Source organism: Drosophila obscura, unplaced genomic scaffold (genome assembly GCF_018151105.1).
Source record: "Drosophila obscura isolate BZ-5 IFL unplaced genomic scaffold, ASM1815110v1 contig_75, whole genome shotgun sequence".
NCBI lineage: Eukaryota > Metazoa > Arthropoda > Insecta > Diptera > Drosophilidae > Drosophila > Drosophila obscura.
In genome coordinates this window covers 3,183,192-3,204,567 of record NW_024542867.1, presented here as the reverse complement: position 1 = coordinate 3,204,567, position 21,376 = coordinate 3,183,192, and the positions used below count along the sequence as shown (strand labels likewise).

The window sequence follows — 21,376 nt, the reverse complement described above, 5'->3', positions numbered from 1 at the left end:
TATCGCTGCCGCATATGCGAGTTTCAGTGAGCGGGGGGTCACACACAGCGAATGAGGTACAGGGGAAACAACGAACAACTCACACGCCTCAAATGCGGCTTGGTCCAGATGGACCCGCACTTTAATGGATTCAAACGAAATGACATTGATCGCTGAAGGCCAACGTACCCCGCAGCAGAAGATCAAGTGATCTCAACTCGGCTCGAGTGGATTTCGGCTCTGTCCGTGTATTCGTCACTGGGATTTGGGTCGTGGTCGTTGTGCGTTGAAAGGGGGAACGCAATAGGGATGGACTGCGGATCGGAATGGAATGAAGCGGGTAGGTCGGTTTGGAATTAGTGCGTAATTCGCTCCCATGCTCACATGTTAGCTTGCTTGGGTGCGTGGGCTGTTGCTGGCTTCTGTATATTTCAATGTTGATTGGCAAATTACGGCAATTTCTGGGCACTGGGAATTTGATTATTTTAAAATAGTTATGAACAAATTAATTAACATAGCGCAAAATTGTGCAACCATCTGGTGGGGCAATTTCAGGCAATTTTGATTAAATATACATTCAAAATGAATTCGTCGGTTTTTCAAATAATATTGAAACTTAGACCCTAGTTCATATTGATAATAAGGTATTTTTATTTTTATACCAGTACTCAAAAAAGAGTTAAGGGGTATATTAGATTTGCGGTATATATGTGGATGTGTGTAACGCAGAGGAGGACACGTTTCCGACCCCATAAAGTATATACATATATTCTTTATCAGCATCATTAGCCGAGTCGATAGAGCCATGTCTGTCTGTCCGTCCGTCCGTCTTGTTTGTCGCCTGGATCTCAGAGACTATAAGAGCTAGGGCAACCAAATTCGACCAAATTTTGACCCGATCTGATTCAGATTCAGCAATCTCGTAGATATGATTCTCTACGATACTGCCTTTTCAGTTTTATCGTATCTTTAAAATTGTGCCTGCCACAGATTTTCGTCCTTTGTGGGGGCGGAAGGAGGCGGGGCGAAATTTTGAAATCACTTGTAGCAGTGTGATATTACATGAGTCTGGATAGAAAATTTGGTAGCTCTAGCTCTTATAGTCTCTGAGATCCAGGCGCTCATCGAGACGGACAGACGGACAGACGGACGGACGGACAGACAGACATGGCTATATCGACTCGGCTATTGATGCTGATCAAGAATATATGTACTTTATGGGGTCGGAAACGTTTCCTTCTCTGCGTTGCACACATCCACTTTTACCAAAAATACAATATACTCCTTAACTATTTTTTGAGTACGGGTATAAAAAGCGCAACCTGAACTTTATCTCGATGATTCATATGTTTAGATTTCGTAAGAGAAAAAATTTAGATTTAGATTTTTAAATTCAATTAAAAACTAACCTTTTTATTTAATTAAAGACTATAATTTGAAGCATAAGCCGGGATAGAAATGGTCTATATAGTGCGAGGGAAGTTTTATTTTTATAAATCATATTTATTTCTAGTTTTAAATTTGGTAATATATGTAGCTATGTATAGCTTTTGCTACGTATTTGAAAGCGAAACGCTAAAGGTGTCGGCAGCAAGAGCTGTATATCCCAGTCGAGACTTAATCCGAACCCGGTAGAAGAGATATAAATCCAAAACGAAGGCGAGGTTGAGACTGACCCAGACGAACAAAAGTGCGAGAGCGAAGGTGACGAAGTATTTCTATCTCGCTCCGGACCTGGCAATCATATCAGAGAGCAGCAAAAGAGAGTCAAGCAAAGAGGCGGATGAGGCATCCCACATGAGCGCATACAATAATTTATCAATTGGCATCAATTTAGGCGCACATAAACGAAACACAGCCCCAAACCTTCGGAATTTCTTCCCCATTTTGATTTGCTGGTGTTGTCGCTCCGGCTGCGTCTCCTGTTTATTCGCGATTTTCGGCACATTCGCGACACCCATCGCAGGCTGCAGTTAAGCAGCGCGCCGAGACATTCACATTCCCGCGAAGCACTCAAAGCACTCAGACACGCAGGCATTCTGAGCCGCTCCATGGCACAAACGGACTTCTACTCAGACGGGGCTTGTACTTTCGATTGTTGCGCAATGGCCAAATCGATGGCACCGGCGCGAAACACCAAGGGAGCCACAACCACTGCCATACACACACGCAGAGGCACCACAACAGTCACATTTGTGCTGCTGTTGGTCCTATGCTGCTTGTGCGATTACAACTATGGAAGTACGTAACTCAGCCATTTGCCTCCATCCCGACTATTTTTTTCCCGTTTTTTTTTTTTTATCTTTTTGTTCAAGTGTTAGGCCGAAATCAGACTAGAATTCGGCCATTGTGCTTATGAGTGCTTTAATTTTCTACATATGTACATAAATATGCACATATGTAAATTGGGTGATTTTTTCAAATAATCGTACTTGAATAAACGTTTCAACAGAAAATACCATAAAGATTTTATGAACTGAACTAGCGCTCAGGACCATATGAAAAATGCACAAAACTCTATCGACGAAAGTTTGTACAGAATATGTATCCTAAAAATTCATATATATGTACACAGACACAGACACAGAAAAATAGTTCCAGATGTATTTGAAATGCATACAAGTCTTCCTTGTAAATTGAATTTCAGAATTTTTGAGGGGAAATCATGGCTAAATCAGCTGAGTAAGACTTTACAAAAATAATATGAAAGTTTAAAGTTGATTGCAGCTGTTCGCGTACGATTTCTGTGCAGAATTGATGGGGGAAGGGGAACTTTCCTCTTTTTATCGAATATTTTATTATAAAAATTGTCGAATCTAAGCTGTTTGCCAACCTATGTGAAAACGAGAACGTAACCATGCAAATAAGTGACGCACGATCTAAGTCTGGCAAACAGATTGGTTGCTTTGCACTTTCTCACATTGAGTCGTATGTGTTTTTGGGTGTGACCATATTTGAGTACCGTTCACAGGCTGGGCATCACAGTGCTGGAGGAAGCACAATTCCGGCTCGATTCAAACGGGAGATGGTGAATTTAAGCGACCATTTGGTATACTCTGCACATATCGCTGCTTCCTCTGGTTTCCGCCGATGTAAGTTCTGCAATCACTCACTCACTCACTCACTCACACTCACTAAAACACATTCGTATTGCCATTGAAATATTCACCCAGTCTCCCCCTCGTTCGTTCGTACATATATGTACTGATATACTCACACACACAACATACAATTTATGCATGCCCCTGTTATTTTGTGGTGTGAATTGCATTTTAAAATAAACTTATTTGGCTTTTTCTTCGGGTTTGCTTTTTGGACCTTGGGCTTTGGGGTACAAAACACACATACGCACATACACACATCCGCACATATGAACATGTACAGTGGTAGCTCTCTTCTGTAAACACTCACGGTTATAGTACTTTTATCCTTAAAAAATTTGGGATGGAAATGTCCACTGTACAGGTGTACACTGTACATGCATATATGGCATTTGAATTGCATAGCAATTAAAATGGCTGGTAGCAGTTTCAGATTGTTTTGTATCGTTTTTCTGTGGCAGCCAGAGGTGCTACTGCCATCGCATCGCCATCGTCATAGCCATTCGGAATTCATATTTTATCAGCTTTTTCTCCTTTTTTTGGTGCTTCACCCACCCTCCATCCATTCACACACAACACACCATTACCTGCATCCAGAAATCGCTCTGTTTTCAGTGTTTTCTCTCTGATTGCAGTTACCCGTACTGCGAATTCATTTTCGATCTGCGCTTATCGAGGCACTTCACGTCGTTCCCGGACTGCTACGAAATACGCTGCAACGAGACGTTCACGTTCTTCGGTCACGAGCAGCAGAACTTCTGACACCTCATGCACGGCGGTTCAGCTTCTTTATGTGTAATCTTCTTCTCGTGCTTCTAATGCTGACTATTCCATACTTTTGTTTAATGTTTTTCCGTGACTTCATGCTGTCTGATTTAATAAATATGGTTATCTGCGTTGAAAAAGGGGTTATTTACTGAAGGAGTTTCTTCGAGAGGGCTGAGACCACGATAAAAATGAGAATACTATCCCACAAATTTTGTGATTTCGCACGAACTAAAAAAACAGCAACCGCTCTACGCTCACTAGTCCTTTATCTCCATTCTTCATTCTCTACTTGAAGAACTCCACTGTGGATAGACTGAGAGCAGTGTTCATTCTTTGGGTACAGGGTAGCACAGTTTTGACCACCGAAGCCAAATGGAATGCCCAATACAAAAATAAACAAGAAGGAACGTGTGAGTCGCTTCTGTGGATGCGACTCTACTCTTATACCCGTACTCATTATACTCTTATACCCGTACTAGATTATACATACACAATGTAGATTGTACATCTCCGCAAAGGCCGAGCATTGCACAGTAACCAGTGTGTGCGAGCGAGAAAGAGAATGAGTAGCGTGGTCTCTTGCTGGAGGAGGTGGGGAAGGCAACTGAAAATTAATTTATTCATTCTGGCTTTAATAATGATCCGATATGATTCACATTCGATAGTCTGGTAGATATGGTCATTCTCTACGATACTGCGATACAACTTTAGTTCTATCGTATCTTCAAAGTTGTAACTGCCACAGATTTTCGTCCTTTGTGGTGGCGAAAGGGGACGGAAGGACGGAAATTTTGTTTCTTATTGCTGTCGAAGCCATACATATGTAAATTTTTGAGCTTATAATTTTTTAGAATTTTAGAATTAAAAAAAAACATTTTTTTGCTAAATCTGTTATCTAGATTTTACATGTACCAATTATATTCTACATCTACGGCGCTAGAGGGCGCCCGCGTACATAACGAGGCAGAGTGTGCGAGCGAGAAAGAGAATGAGTAGCGTGTCTCTGGCAGGGGGAGGCGGGGGAAGCAACTGACAATGAATTTCTTAATTCTGGCTATAATTATGATCCGATCTGATTCAGATTCGGCAATGTGGTAGATATGGTCATTCTCTACGATACTGCGATACTTTAGTTTTCTGGTATCTTCGAGTTGTGTCTGCCACAGATTTTCGTCCTTTGTGGTGGCGGTAAGGGGAGGCCCGAAATTTTGAAATACACTCGTAGCAGTGTGATACCACATGAGTCTGGAAACCAAATTTGGTTTCTTTATCTCTTACAGTCTCTGAGATCTAGGCGCCCATCGAGACGGACAGACGGACGGACGGAAAGATGGATGGACGGACGGACAGACGGACATGGCTGTATAGACTCGGCTATTGATGCTGATCAAGAATATATATACTTTATGGGGTGGGAAACGTTTCCTTCTCTGCGTTACACACATCCACTTTTACCACAAATGTAATATACCCCTTAACTCTTTTTTGAGTACGGGTATAAAATTATTGACTGAAGAAAATTTTGAAAAAGGCGAAAAAAAATGCCGTTTCTATTATTTTTTCCATCACTGTATATATGTGTGCCAAAAACAACATGTATTGCGTGTGCATGTCTCTGAAGAGTGAACCTCATCTTGGAAAGTACTTTTTGTTGTTGCTGCTGTTGTTAGACTGCAAATCTAAAAAGCATGGCCACCGCTGTTTTAATTGATTAAAATGATGGTGATTTTCTTTACTCCTCTGCGGCTGGCCCTTCGTAGATTTCCGGAAACGGGGCGTCTCCATAATGAAGGACTAACAAAGGGACATATAAACCAAACTCAGGCAAAGATACGGCTACACACACACCAAAGAGGAGAGAACCTAGCCTTATTCAATTTACAAACATTTGCATTCAAATTAGTATTTGGGTTGACTCGAGCCCAAAAATAGGGTAACTGACTCGCCCAGAGGAGTGGGCAGGATAGCTGTTCATCTGAAAATTCTCTGGCTCTTTCTCTCACCCGCTAACAGAGTGATAGCACAAACAACTTCGCTCAATCTGCTCTTCTCGCTCTCTCTACTAATGGACGCTAGTCGCTCGAGGTAATTGTTTGCCTAGTTTCAGTAAAATACATTTTACGCCTTTGGCAACGACACGTACGAGTACAGATATCTGCTCACACCCAAGTGGTACCCCACACCTCTTTTCCTCCAGTCAAGGCAAGCTATACGGCTTAGTGCGGTTGGCCAAGTGGAAAACCGTCGGTCGCGCCGAGCGTAGAGTAAAGCGGATTTTGGGGTGACAATAGCCATGTGAAATCAAAAGGTTGGAGCAGACAATGTTGTCGCTAGAAACTTTTAACTTTTACAAACATAATTGTTCCCTGCTCTAAAAATATATTACACAGCAGCGTCTTCGAGCTCTTTGAATTCTTGTGATGTACGATAGTGCGTTTGCAATTTGCGAAGCTTTGTCTTTTAAAGGCATTGGATTAGTATAACCATCTGCCCCTACAGCAAATTTAATGCTCTTCGGGAATACAATGCATTTTGTTCTATCTTCTATCTTCTATCGAATCGTAATCAGTGTTATTATTATGTCATTGGCTGAGGGCTTGGGTGGTTGTGTATATTCTTGTACCGAATCTGGAAGCTAACTGTCGTCTACTTCTTGTGCCAGCCAGCGTCTCTTCGCTCAGGCAATACATGGCACTGTACATGGCACTGTATCATACAATTTCTCTTCTATCGAAATTTCTTTTTGATTCTTCTCTCTCTGAGGCAACCAACACACTCCACTCCGCGCCACACTCGGCTGAGACGACACTCACTCGTTCTCAATCCTCGCTCTCAGCAACAACGCATAATTTACTGCGTCCTTCTTTATTGATATTCTCTTAATGATATACATTTATGTTAACCCTGCATCATTTCTCATACATTTAAAGCTAAAAATTTAGTTTATTTTTTAATTGTAAATACAAAAAAGAGTTTAGTGTGATTCTTATTCCGTTTTTTTGGTCATAGATAAAATCGCAGCTGTAAAATCAGCTCAAGATTGAAGACCAATTCCAAGACGATCTGCAAGAAGTGAGTGCCAGATCAAGACTATTAAGGGGCAGCTGGGCATGCTCCAAAGTAAGCGAGTCCTTTTGTGAGCGCGAGAAATCAAGAGAACGGAAGAGAAAGAGAGAAAGAAGTGAAATCAAGAGACGAAAGACGGCCTGATTTATTCCCGACGGAGTATTAAAAGTTTTATAAACTGTAGGGACAAGTTGGGGGCCATTTATGTCAGCTTATTTATTTTTGAATGCGTCACACTTTTATAACAAAATTTTTTGGTCAAAATCTACCAAAAATTATGGTGTTAGAAAATTAAATATTTGATGTATCTCCCTCATACCATTAAACAAGTTTTTTAAATTTAACTATTATTGTATCTAGTACCTTCTTTTTCACTTCAAGGTTCTCTGACATTCGAAAAAACGTTTATTTCCACCTGTACTGTTAAGCGCAATACTTACTGCTGTTGCCTGGTCCAAATAAATATTGGGAAACTCACTTATCAACGCTATTTTTCAAAATTATTAAAAATTGGTAAGCATTTGTGACGACCCCAAAAATTGGTTTGAATTTTATATTTGGGATTTTTCCCTGACCAGTGTTGTGAAATGTGTTTTTTTCATAGTAGGAAACCACAATTGGTAAACCATCAAGAAAGTTGTGCTATTTGACTGTTTATTTATGTTCTCTTAAATTAAAATGAAAAATTAAATTAAATTGTGAACAAGTAAATTTAATTACATTTCTCGACAAAACTGGACTCTTTTACGCTTCGAACCAAACCGACTTTTTCTCATCGATTGGGACCTTTAAATTAACTGGTAATTTTTTGTTAAGCTTTTTTCAGAGGTAGCGCTTCTTTTTTCACATAACTTAATTACACTACTCGACAAAATCCAACTTTTTTTTTTCCCTCCTTTCCTTAAAGTCAAAATTTCGTAAAAAATACCAAATAAAAATCATCCTTTTTCATTTCAATGCTTTATATTTCCCAGACGCTAAGCTAAAATCGTTTGGGCTAACCATGTAGCTGTTTTAATTATCTTTTCAAAATAGCAAAGTTCTTTACAACCAGACGTAAGATAGTAGAGGTACGTGGAAAAAAGAAGCGCTACCTCTAAAAAAAGCTTTAAAAAAAATACCAGATTTAAAAAATTCTTCAAAAAAAGTTCTGCCATAGAAAAAAACTGTAACTGTACCCTATTTTATATATCACCAAGCAATGATTGTTTACTTGTATGTAATTTCAATTTTTATACACGTAAAATTAAAAAATGGCAAAACAACCATTGCTTGCTAGGCCAGCAACGGTAAGACGGTATAGATATATCGATTTTTGTGCATATTTGTACGCGTTGTTATGTAAGAGTTATGAACGTCTCAAATGGACTGTTACGTTACACAAATTAGGAAGTAGGTTTTAAATTTGTGCAACCCTTTCGAAGAAGTCTGCTATTCTGCTTGACTATTTTTAACGAGTAATACAACATTTTAGCTTAAAGATGGAAGTAATAAAGTAAATTTTAGTTATGTCAAAAACTATTTTTTTCCTTTTTTGACAAGCAAAAATGTGCGCACTGTTACGTTACAAAAAAGACTGTTACCTTAAATATGCGACAAAGACAGCTACAAAGTCGGAAGCACATATGACTATGCATTCAAGAGTCAAAATATGCTTCCTCACATTCATTTTGGCAGTTGCGCCAATACCATCGATAGAACATTTCTCGTGGGAAGTAAAAAAAAAGTTCCAGTTTATTTTTATTTCGAATTTTTATCCTTTTGAGCCTTGTTCATTTGTATCTAAACATCAGAAGTATGTTTGAGCTTAAAAAACAAATATAATACTAATATATTTGATTACACTACTCTACAAAATTGAAATTTTTTCCCGGCCAAAAATGACTTTTTCTGATAGATTTCGGGATACACAAATTTTAGTTTTTTTAAAGAATTTTTTTATTTTTATACCCGTACTCAAACAGAGTTTAGGGGTATATTAAATAAGGAAACGTTTCCGACGCCATAAAGTATTTCTTGATCAGCATCAATACCCGAGTAGATAGAGCCATGTCTGTCTTTCCGTCTGACCGTCTGTCCGTCTTGTTTGTCACCTAGATCTCAGAGACTATAAGAGCTAGGGCAACCAAATTTGGTTTCCAGACTCATGTGATATCACACTGCTACAAGTGTATTTCTTCCCCCGCCTTCTAACAGCAAGAGACCCACTACACATTCTCTTTCTCGCTCGCACACTCTGCCGCGTTATGTACGCGAGCGCCCTCTAGCGGAGGAGATGTAGAATCTAAATGGTACATGTAGAATCTACATGTTAGATGTAGAATATACATTGTAGAAGTATATATACGATACTGCGTTTTTATACCCGTATTCAAAAAAGAGCTAAGGGGTATATTAGGAATGTGGTAAAAGTGGATGTGTGCAACGCAGAGAAGGAAACGTTTCCGACCCCATAAAGTATATATATTCTTGATCAAGCCGAGTCGATATAGCCATGTCCGTCTGTCCGTCCGTCCGTCTTGATGAGCGCCTGCATCTCAGAGACTATAAAAGCTAGAGCTACCAAATTTTTTATCCAGACTCATGTGATATCAGACTGCTACAAGTGTATTTCAAAATTTCGCCCGCCCCCACAAAGGACGAAAATCTGTGCCAGGTACATTTTTAAAGATACGATTAAACTAAAAACGCAGTATCGCACAGTGGTCGATTCTGCCAATCTGGCAGGCAATAATTAATAACTGAAAAAATAAATGAGTAACATTTTTAAAAATATTTTTGTATTTTGGAATATAAATCCGCGGAGTATTTAAATAAATTTTAAAGTTTTATTTTTTAACTTAAAAACTTTTAAAAATAAATTTAAAAAAAAAATAATTTTTTTTATTTCAAAATATGTTTTTATAAACACTTTATATTAATACAAAAAAAGTATAGGTAAAAATTAAAACTTATGGTCTGTTTTTTGAAGTATTTTAAATTTCTGCTGCACACTTCACTCAGAGGCAAAATTAATTAATTTTTTTTTTATTCGCTAACAATCAGTTTCGCTGAGTTTGTTTTTATCAATTATTTGAGCGAAAACATTGATCCAACTCGCTTCAGCTTTTTTTCTTACTCAGTTTTTTACGAAACATCGCGAAAAGCGTGCTTTTTGACACTGCCATTTTCCCTATAAAATCAAATAAATTAACGTGTTGCAAGTAGTTGCAATTTGTTTTAACACAGAAGAATAAAAAAATACTGGTTTCATAAATAAAAAAAGATTGAAGGCGGAAGGGGGCGGATGTCAAAAGATCTATTCCATGCAAGTGTCGGGTATGATATTAATAGCACACTAAAGGAAATGTTAAGTTCTACAACGATTTACCTCTAATACATGCAAGCACGGGACCAACACATATATTTTTTATTGAATACTTACCAACTATGATCAAAATGGATGATAATTTTAATACAAATCGCAAAACATTAAGATTTATTTTGCTTTACCAAAAGCAATAAAAAGGCGGTAAAATGTACTTAGGTATGGACAGAAAAGTTTGCTGCGATTCAACCGCGTGCAGGTACTGGGCTATCGATACGAAAAATATATAAATATCGCAATAAATATCAGTGGGATGTTTACTTTCCAAAAAGTAAAAAAAATTAGCAAGATTCGACATTTTAATTTTTGATTTATTGCCTGCCAGATAGGCAGAATCGACCACTGTGTATCGTAGAGAATGACCATATCTACCAGATTGCTGAATCTGAATCTGAATCAGATCGGATCATAATTATAGCCAGAATGAAGAAATTAATTTTCTCTTGGTTGCCCCGCCTCCGCCAGCCAGAGACACGCTACTCATTCTCTTTCTCGCTCGCACACTCCGCCTTGTTATGTACGCGACCGCCCTCTAGCGGAGGAGATGTAGAATATAAATGGTACATGTATAATGTAGATAACAGATGTAGCAAAAAATTTTAAATGTAAATTTTTTTTTTTAAATTCTAAAATTCTAAAAAATCATAAGCTCAAAAATGTATTTACTGACTGAGTACGGGTAGAAGTAGAGTCGCGTCCCCAGAAGCGACTCACACGTTCCTTCTCGTTTTTTCATGCTTTTTTTCAGAGGTTTTACTTATATTTTTCACATAACTTAAGTATCTTATATCTTGTTATAAATCTGACCCAGACACTTTTTAGCTACAGCTTAACGTCTGCAAAATATTAAGCTTTCAAACTCAAATTTGAAAATTGTTTGCTGTATTTTTCATTGCATTTTTTTGTGCATGAATTTTGGGTTTAGATAGACGCATTAATAAGGCGTCGTTTATGGTATCGTTTGTAAGAATCGATGGATAAACAGCCAAGTTGCAGCCGTTTGACTAAAACCACTCAAAACTCATTTTACCTAAAAAAATACCGTCCTGTATGTTGCTGGTCCAACTGCCAAAATGGGATTGCAGGCAACAAAAAGAACGTGTAATTTTGGTTTTATTGAGTCCTAGGTATGGATATGGATCTCAGATATGTATCCTACTTGTTCATGTCCATTTGGGTTGTAAATGTTGTGGACAGTTACCAGAGATTCACGGCTCTGAATTTTTCGTTTGTTCATTAAAAATAACTGGAATCTTGAGATCCATGAAAGGGGGTTACCCGAAACAACCTTGTCAAGGCTTTACGCTGCCTGCTCCTCCTTTAGAGGAAATACCGCCACTAAAACGCAAAATAAGAGGAGATGTTGTCTTCCTTGCATGGAACAACGGATTCAAGTAATGACCAATCAGGAGAATATAAATATTGCAAGCCTCTTTCACAGGAACAATTGAACGATTTGGTGAGGATCCTGGATCTAAAAGTAAAGCCGAGCCTCTGGGCTATTTTTTAAAGGATGCCCCTTTATTGAAGAAAGATGTCAAAAGAACTCTATTCCGGACGCGTCATTTGGTTCACGCACAATTTTATTTGACGAAGGATTAGATTTGCGTTTTCCACGACATTTTCGGACTCTTCAAGCAACTGGGTGAAGCTTACGACCCAAAAGATTGGAGGTTATTTTTTGACAGCCTTAAGGAAAGTTTAAAGGCTGTTTTATTACACAATGGAAACCAAAAGCCGTCTGTTCCCATCTCCCATGCTGGTAATATGAAGGAAACATATCAAACAATGGCTAAATTGTTTGAAAACATAAAATATAAAGAACACCAGTGGAAGGTCGCGTGTGACTTAAAAGTCGTAGCCATGATAATGTCGACGGGACTGCAAGGTGGTTACAAAATACGGCTGGGATAGTAGAACTAGAACTCAGCATTACTCAAGAAAACTCTGGCCAAAACGGGAGGAAAACACATTGAAAATTACAACATACAAAATGCAGCTTATTGAAAAATTTGGTTAAAGCACTGGATAAGGAAGGTGAATCGATGAGTTACCAAAAAACTGCTTTTCCACGTCTGTCGCTGGCAAAAGTTAAAGAAGGCGTATTTGATGGCCCCCAAATTCGAAAACTACTAAAAGATGACGAATTTGAAAATATTTTATCTACGGATGAAAAAGCAGCCTGGAACTCATTCCGACTGGTTAGAACAAATTTTCTTGGTAACAGCAGGAGTGATGATTACGTTAATATCGTTCAAGAACTAATAAAGAATTATGATAAAATTTGAGCCAACATGTCACTAAAAATCATTTCCTGCACTCCAACTTAGACTTTTTTCCGACAAGCCTAGGGGACGTTAGAGATGAACACGGAGAGAGATTTCATCAACAATGAAAATCTATGGAACGACGGTATCAAGGTGTTTGGAAAAGGAAGTTGTTGTGCGACTATGTGTGGACTCTCATAAGGGAATCTGATTCGAATGACAAGTGTGTGATCACTGATCACTAAATCACTTATCTTAAAAATATTGTATTAACATAGCACTTGAATAAAAAATTCTTTATTTTTTTAAAGCATACTGAAAAGACTGAAAATTTCTGATGGTTGTATGGGTTAAAGCATGAAATTCTATATATCAGCTACTTATGGGAAGTTGGACCAGCAACGTACCGGACGGTATTTTTTCAGGTAAAATGAGTTTTGAGTGGTTTTAGTCAAACGGCTGCAACTTGGCCGTTTATCCATCGATTCTTACAAACGATACCTTATACGACGCCTAATTTATGCGCCTATCTAAAACCAATTCATGCCAAGAAATATTTTTTGTTTCGACTATTTTTATATTACGTTTTTATTAAGTATACGTAAAATACAGCATACGTTTTTTCTAAAGATTAATTTAATAGATTTATTTTCATTTATTCAAATTCTTAGATAATCTAGTTTATTGGAAACTTAAAATTTATTTTCTCAATGTTCAGATTTGATCCGCAGACTTAACATGTAAAGTTATTCTACTTTTACTAAAGCTTATGTATGGTACGATACGAAGCAATTTTTTTTAGAGGATTTTAGCAAAGATTTGAGACGTCACACCTAGAATACTTAGAGCGAGGATATACTGTCTTGCATAGTCTGCATCTACCTTTTGATCCTCATTGATCCGAATGAGCAATCGGATAACTTATCGCTTAAGAAGGTTCCTGAACACACATCCTTTTACAAGTAGGAGTTAATGAGTCGGATATAGCTGGAGAAGATAGGGATGGTGAAGTTGGCGCTGGGGATGCTGAAATTGACGATCTTGGTGAATTACGAGAATTCATCATCAAATACGAGACTCGAAATTGAATATAAGCTGTGCTGGACGACCTTTTTTTCGTGACGGAATTTCACTCTTGCATTGAAGAAGTTCATTGGCTATATCTAATTGAAAATTTATTAGAGTCACGTGTCTTCCTCCTCACAACTAGCGGTGCGTCAGCACCCCGGGAAATACAATAGGCTTAAGCAACGCACGCAATTATTAAAATTAAGAGCTCTCGATCAACAACTCTACCCATTCTGCATTACTTCGCAGAGTTGGCAAAACCACATTTCGAAACCCAATTCCCAACTGCACCTTCCGGGATGCAGCCTCAGCAAAACCACCCTGACCCACTAAAAATTGTCAACGAAGCACCAAGCTTTGACCTAGTTACCACACCACACATTTATTGTTATCCAATAACCTTAAGTCAGCAGGAATTAATTATTTCCGGGTCTCAGGTGCGATCGCCAGCTGCATAAAAGGGCCAAGATCGGCCGAAAGAGCAGGCAGTCCATCAGTCCATCAGCCCGAACACGAGACACTGACTAAGCAGTCCACCGGCTCACAGGCCAAGTAACAAGATTCGCGAGTAATCCATTGAAAACAAGCCCCCGAAGAATTAAGTGAATGAAAGAATAAAGAATTAACCAAGAACCACAAAAGAAAAAACCACCGCATCATCATTTCTTCCATTGCCTACTGTATTTCAAGGCCAGCTCGAAACCTGGAGTTCTCCTACAATCTACAAATTTTCTTGTAGAGGACCCTGGACAGACTGAAGCATACCTCAGCCTGAGATATGACCTTACACAATTTTTAAGGCGGTTTTCGGCGAATAGTTCTGACAGCGAGAATTCCTTTTTCTTTCAAAGCATTCATTAAGCTTACTGACGTGAACCAGTTATCAAAAAAAACTTGAAGTTTTGCTTTTCGGGAAGTTGTGAAGACAAATACAGGACTATATCCGAAAACATTCCAAGTCCAAAGGAGACATAAGTTCCGGATACGCCAGCCCTTGAAAATATTTTAAAGCCCCAGTTATGTGGCTTCTTTGCAAGGTATTGCTTCAAGCTATGTTGATCTGCAGAATAAAGGTGCTTGTTTTTTTATATGACCATGCATTCGAAGTAAAGGTATTTTGGTATGCATACAAATTTTTTTCATCACAGATTTTTTTTGCAAAATTTCGTCTTGAAGCACATATAAAAGTATAAAAAGATATTGGTTCTTTAGTCATTGAACCATTGATGGATCTTTGCCATGAGTTTGTTGCTTCCTTTTAATTGCTGCTTTTTTTTCTCCATCTCAAAGTTCCCTGATTTACTTTTTCGAAAATTCCCTGCACCGCGCAATTGCGCGTTCATTCCCATTTGATCGATAAAAGTTAATATCAATATGGGTCAGGGGACAAATGTCATTTGTTCATAGTTCACCGATTTTTTGTGTTGTTTTGGGTATAATAAAGTGCGGTTGCCAAAACGATGGCATATTTAACTAAAATATTTCCATTTCCAATCAAACAAAGATTTTTTTTCAAGACAAATTTTGCAAAACAATTTCGGAATAAAACACTATCGATAGGAAAAAGTTACGAAAACAGGAGCTCACAGAATTTCAATTCGCAGGAATTGTTCCGAAATCGTAATCAAAAAAATTTACGAAAACCGGACCATAGCGGTATGTGTATTCTAAAAGTTGGACCATCATCCTGCATACACTCACACATAAATTATTCAATGAATCTTCCCTTACTGCTTGTAATGCTGTCTCCAAAGGATATATTTCTGGCATTGAAATTACCAGCCATTATACCTTCTAGTAACGGTATAATAGTGTTGGGTAAAAACCTTTCAATTTACTGATCAAGTTTGTTCGTTCGTTTTTATACAGTGAACTAAATCGTTCTGTTTTGTTTGATCTTTTTCGTTCGTTCTTTTTGTTCATCGTTCAATTTTTAGCTCTGATTTATATTTGTAAGCCTATGTGTAAAAAATGTACTAAAATTTATGGACGTTTTAACTTCGTAAATTTATTTTAATGCTTCAAGCTTTGTTGATCTGCAGAATAAAGGTGCTTGTTTTTTTATATGACCATACATACAAGTATAAATCAGAGCTAAAAATTGAACGATGAACACATGGCAGTGATTCACAGTGGGGTCCCAGCCGAAAAGAAGTGTCAAAAGTCAAAATATTTATGAGCGCTTTCAGCAATCAAACTTTAAAGAATATCGGAAAATCTTTTTTTCCTCAAGGAACCAAAGCAACTTTTTCTGAAAGATTTGGGGCTTGGAAATTGTTTGATGAAATATGTATATTTTTTCTATTGCACAACTTTTTGTAAAGAATTTTTAAAAACTGTTATTTTGTATGCTTTTTTTAGAGGTGCTTCTTTGTAAAGAGCTTTGCCATTCTTTAAAGCTAATTGATGAAGCCAGAAATTGAACCCAAGCACTTTGTGGTTTTAGCTAACTATCTGGGAAATATTAAGCTTTGAAATGCATTAATTATGATTGTTATGCGATATTTTTTACGAAATTTCGATTTTAAAAACTTTAAAATTTTTGGAAGTTTGTTCAACCAATTTAAGATCAAAAATTTTAATGAGCAATACCGTAAACGACGCCTAACTACTGCACCTATACACAAAAAACGAGAAGGAACGTGTGAGTCGCTTCTGGGGAAGCTACTCTACTTATACCCGTACTCAGTCAGCATATACATTTTTGCGCATATGATTTTTTAGAGTTTTAGAATTTTTTAGAATTTTGGAATTTAAAAAAATATTTTACATTTTACATTTTTTCGCTACAACTGTTATCTACATCTACAATGTATATTTAACATATAACATGTAGATTATAGATGTACCATTTATATTCTACATCTCCCCCGCTGGGGGTTGCTCGCGCACTGAACGAGGCAGAGTGTGCGAGCGAGAAAGAGAATGAGTAGCGTGTCTCTGTCAGGAGGAGGCGGGGGAAGCAACTGAAAATTAATCTCTTCATTCTGGCTGTTATTATGATCCGATCTGATTTAGATTCGGCAATATGGTAGATATGGTCATTCTCTACGATACTGCGTTGTTTGTTTTATCGTATCTTTAAAATTGTGCCTGCCACTCACTTAATTCCTTTAAAGTATAAAGTTTATACAGAAAAATGTTATCAGGAAATAAGTAAAGGCAGGCTCCGGCTTTCACTTTCGCGAAAAACTCCGATTTACTTTTGAAAGCGGAAAGTTTCGTCCTCCCGCATTCGGTAATCGTAAAAATTTTCAAAGCTCTCAAAGCGGCAAGAAATTTCTCGCAGAAATGAAAAGTAAACAGCTTTTATACATCAAAAGGAATCTTAATTGTAAAATGAAAAAATAGATGACTGATTGATGCATTGACATGGACTTGATACCATTGCCAGTGCAACTGAGCTTGTGCCCGTTGTTTAAATAATTTTTATTTAAGCTAACCTCAAAATTGGATCTGAATAAATTGGTCTGTGCAACAAAAAATGTGGAATTCCTCCGAACAGCTGTGGCAGCCCGATTTAGCTATCGCTAAATCTTTGGTAAATATAGCAGAGGTCTTTTTGTATGAGCTGGCACTAGCGCGTGGGTATAACAGGAGTAAATGTTGCGCTTAACAGTAAAGAGAGTAAACAAATTCACAAAAGTGGATAATGAAAAGTATGACTTTTGAGTCGCTTCTGTGGACGCGACGAAACTTTTGAAATACACTTGTAGCAGTGTGATATCACATGAGTTTGGAAATAAAATTTGCTTGGTCTAGTTCTTATAGTCTCTGAGAACAAGGAGCTCATCAAGACGGACAGACAGACATCCACTTTTACCACAAATACAATATACCCCTTAACTCTTTTTGAGTACGGATATAAAAACCTATGTGTAGTTCCTATCTGGGGTTGCGTTACATTCGTACGACAAATTGTTGAAAAATATAGTCAAAAAGCCGAAATTTGGAAAAAAAAATCCTTGTTGTATATGAATTGGCTATCCCTATGTTCACCATAAAAAATGGGAATAATCGAGCATACGGTTTTAAAGATATTAGCCAAAATATGACTTTAAATTGCGTTACGTAAAGAAGAAGTGGTTTTCGAGGTTGGGGTACAAAATGGCCGAAATCTGCGAATTGGGTAGGGGTATCTGCATACAAATTTTCTGTGCATGTATTTGAAATATGTAGTGTTGATTTTCAAAGTTATTTAATTTAAATTTTTCCCTTGGTCCCGGCATCCCGCGTGAACCGATTTGGACCGATTTTGCTGTTCTGTTCTCTTTTCATTTCTTTTTTCTTTTCTGTTGTGTTTGTTATTGTCAGGAGAAGGTTCTTATGAAAGAAAAAATTAAGAAAATTACGCGGAAAAATAGAAAATTTAAGAATACTCTGAAAATGTTAGTATTTTTGTATAAAGAAGGCCTTTCCAGGGCTGTCAAACGTTTGTTTGATTTTTATATGGAAAGTGTTACATAAATAAAAAAAAATAAATTCAGTCGGTTTAGAGTATAGTTCAGATGAAATAATCTGTTTAGAATGATTTGGCTAATTGTTTAAAAATAGTTTAAAAGTGCTGAAAAAGTCGGAAAAAGTCTGCCCTGCGCATTGTATGCGCGCCCTCTAGCGGAGGAAATGTAGAATCTACACTGTAGATGTAGATGATAGATGTAGCTCACATATGTACATATGTATATGCTGACTGAGAACGGGTACAAAAGTAGAGTCGTGGCCATAGAAGCGACTCAACGTTCTCTCTAGTTCATATTACAGCTCAAGTGTTTATACTCTACATGTAAATGCAACCACTGTGCAGCGGTGGGGAGCGGACAGAGCAGCAACTTCTGCTGCTACTTCAACGAATAAATATTCAGAATGCAATTACGCATTTAATTTTCTAGCACTTATCGAGTCGTCTTACCCTCTTGTTATTACTTGTCCCTTATATTTTTGTTGGTGCTGTACGAGTTGCTGCTGAAAACTTACTTAACTTTTTGCAATGTCATTTGGGAAAGTTTGTAATCTTTTTCGGTAGTGCATACTTCAAAAGTGTCAAAGGAAAGGAAGCTAAGAAATTATTTATACGATTTTCAGACAGTCGAAAGCATAAAACCCGAGCATTAATAAAACGCCTTCGCTGCCGGGACTACTTATTCCCTTCCCTTCGCGCACCCCATCCCGGGTAGGAGCACGATCAGACAGGAAGCTACTGACAAACTACCATGGAGTTTCTCTAACTGCCAGACGAACTTTCAAAAATGGTGTTTCTACTTTCCATGCGCTTAATTTGTGTGCTTTAGGCGAAAGAAGCTGTGGATATTCGTTTAAGCGCTTGCCGCTATTCAAGAAGGCTGAAATGTTACTTTTCCTTTTCATTCAGCTGCTGCTCGTGGTAGCCACCGTAGAAGGCAGCGATGGCAAGTTACAAACCGTCATCCATTGAAGTCTGCTAACCAGCTGCCTTCTGATTAATGCAATGTTTTTCTTAGATATTTATCTATTCACAGGCTCGCATCCGCAGTCGTAGCTTGCAAGCACTTCGAAGCCGCTGGTAAATACCCTAACCAACAAAAACAGCTGTCACCGTATACTTTTAGCTAATCCTCTGCATTTTTGCCTCCCCTCCCACAATTATAGTGCATAGAACCCTGCAAACGTGCGAGAAACAGATGGGCATATTTCCCGTGTATTTGCGATGTTCATTCAGCTGCAGCAACAGACACCAATTGAGGTAGGTGAAAAGGATTCCACTGTCGTCTTTGAGAACACTGATTACAACTAGTTTCTGTCACGTCCTAGTGTTTTCAATTTCCATCTCCGCACCAAGGAAAAGGACAGCTATCCACTGTGCAATGATCTATACTGCAGCGCTATTAGCATGCCCCCTCAGCCGACCAGCACAACGCCGGCTCCAACAGCGGCAGAATCTATACGGTCATCGGCAGTAGGTATACAAACATCAACCGAGGGAGTTTCCGGCTTAAATGATAGTTTAGCTACCGGTACAAGCCGTGATACGATCCCCAGTATACAAGTACATCAGAAAAACAGTACAAAAAGTGACGAAAAGTGATGGAGTCTCTGAATCTCCCAATGTCACCAGCGAAAAGACAGCAGATACAACAACAGAGTGAACAAGTCAAACCCAAAAAGGTATCCCCACATAAACAGTACAAAATACAAAACATGCAACAAAGATACAACAGTTTAATCATCAGCAGATAAACCAACAGATGAGCCTCATCAGAATGATGAAACATTAGAGACATCATCAGTCTTACGAACAGACACTACAGAACATACAACATCAGATGAACTTACAGATGCACCAACAGATGCACTTGTCGATACACCAGAAGAAAAACTGTCAGATGCACTTATCCCTATCCATACACAAGAAGATACGAAAAGATAAACATCAACAAGGGAAGTAGTTGATGCAACGTCAAACTCAATAGCAGTTATCTAGGTTGAGTCAGATCGAAGAGCTATCGATGGGATTGTCTTTTATTTCACACTGACGAATCATCGATAATTATAATTAAATGTAGCTATCGCTTGCACCAGAAACTAAAATTAATCGTCGAGTTAACCGATTATAGCTATTGTCTGTACTTTAAAATTTTTATTTATGAGTAGGCTTGTGTGGGGAAACAACAAATCCAAACAAGAATAAATATATTTTGTGGGTTCGGAAACAGTTCCTTCTGGAATCAACATTCTAATAAAATGAGCCACTTTACTCTGGTATAAAAAAATAAAAGACGGAATGACGCAATGCCTTAAGGACTGCCATTTGCTCCAATTTAGCCATAGTTGGTACATATGTATGCAGTTGCATATATATTTTTTCTAGAAAAAAGATCTAATAGATCCTACCTCAAAACCATACAAGGCAGGTAGGGCATGTGTACACTTAAAGATCAAAATATCCGATGGATGTCTCTGCTTCAGACGCCTTCTCCTAAGATGCGCGAAGAGTTCTGGATATCGTCCATGTCGTTGCTCTACGGTTTTCAGTACAGAGAAGCCAGTCGAAACTTGGCGAAACTCATGTATCACATTAATGCCGTTTATATTGTACGTATATATTCCCACTTAAGCGTCTCAAGTAAAAGTGACCAGGTGGCTGTTGGACTGCACTGTGTCTTTCATCAAGGGGAACAGCATTCAAACTCGTTTGGGAAGCTTGGACCAGATAAAAATCCTTCCTTCGTGAGGACCTTGCTAGAGTAGCAATGCCATGACCCGAGGACACTGTTGCAGAACCCAAAACGAAGTAGAATCAGAATTTGAATGAGACGGACTAGTTAATGGAATAAATTTAAACCAAATACCCAGATTTTGCTTGGCACTTTTAATTTAAAGTTCCCAGGGTCAAGGTTATAGGAAAACCCTGAATAAGTAGGTATATATGACGAGAGCATCAACTAAGTACCATCTGATCTGCTTAGACTTGCTCCAATGGATAAATCCCTGTTTCCTTTTGTGATTCCATTCGAGCTGCTCACTCAACTTGCACTTGACATTATTGCGCTTGTTGGGAAATAAACGATTATTATGACAAACTGTTTTAGTCCAATCTCTGGGGTTTGTTTCTCATGCGATGTGACATGGCATCAAATCGCAATTGGACCTGGATTAGATTGGGGGCATTAATCACGGGCATCAGCTTGTCGGGCTGGAGCATGGGATATGGGCATTGAGCATTAGGCATGGGTAAAACGCAAAAATTTGCGATGCAATTTTTTTCTTGATTTAATCAAGAGCCG

General features: G+C 38.1%; 1 protein-coding gene and 1 long non-coding RNA gene across 3 annotated transcripts; both read left to right on the top strand.

The window, feature by feature from the left end:
* The first annotated feature begins 1,887 nt into the window (after positions 1-1,887).
* Positions 1,888-3,979, top strand: LOC111072157. The gene is made up of 3 exons (XM_022363835.1): positions 1,888-2,220; positions 2,951-3,071; positions 3,716-3,979. Exons 1-3 carry the CDS (start codon positions 2,031-2,033, stop codon positions 3,840-3,842), a joined length of 438 nt encoding a protein of 145 aa, XP_022219527.1. The 5' UTR covers positions 1,888-2,030; the 3' UTR covers positions 3,843-3,979.
* A 14,092-nt stretch (positions 3,980-18,071) lies between these two features.
* LOC111072148 lies at positions 18,072-21,177 on the top strand. 2 transcript variants are annotated; one of them, XR_002607569.2, is made up of 4 exons: positions 18,072-19,155; positions 19,242-19,335; positions 19,404-19,757; positions 19,823-21,177. It is a non-coding gene; the product is annotated as an uncharacterized LOC111072148 (long non-coding RNA). The 2 variants fall into 2 exon arrangements; XR_002607568.2 differs by having other exon boundaries at positions 19,826-21,174.
* The last annotated feature ends 199 nt before the right edge of the window (positions 21,178-21,376 follow it).

Excerpts from the sequence above, each read along its gene's own strand:
- LOC111072157 (XM_022363835.1), top strand. The coding sequence starts at position 2,031 with ATGGCACAAACGGACTTCTACTCAGACGGGGCTTGTACTTTCGATTGT. Across the intron at positions 2,221-2,950 it reads GTGCGATTACAACTATGGAA|GCTGGGCATCACAGTGCTGG; the intron begins GTACGTAACTCA and ends TACCGTTCACAG. Across the intron at positions 3,072-3,715 it reads TTCCTCTGGTTTCCGCCGAT|TTACCCGTACTGCGAATTCA; the intron begins GTAAGTTCTGCA and ends CTCTGATTGCAG.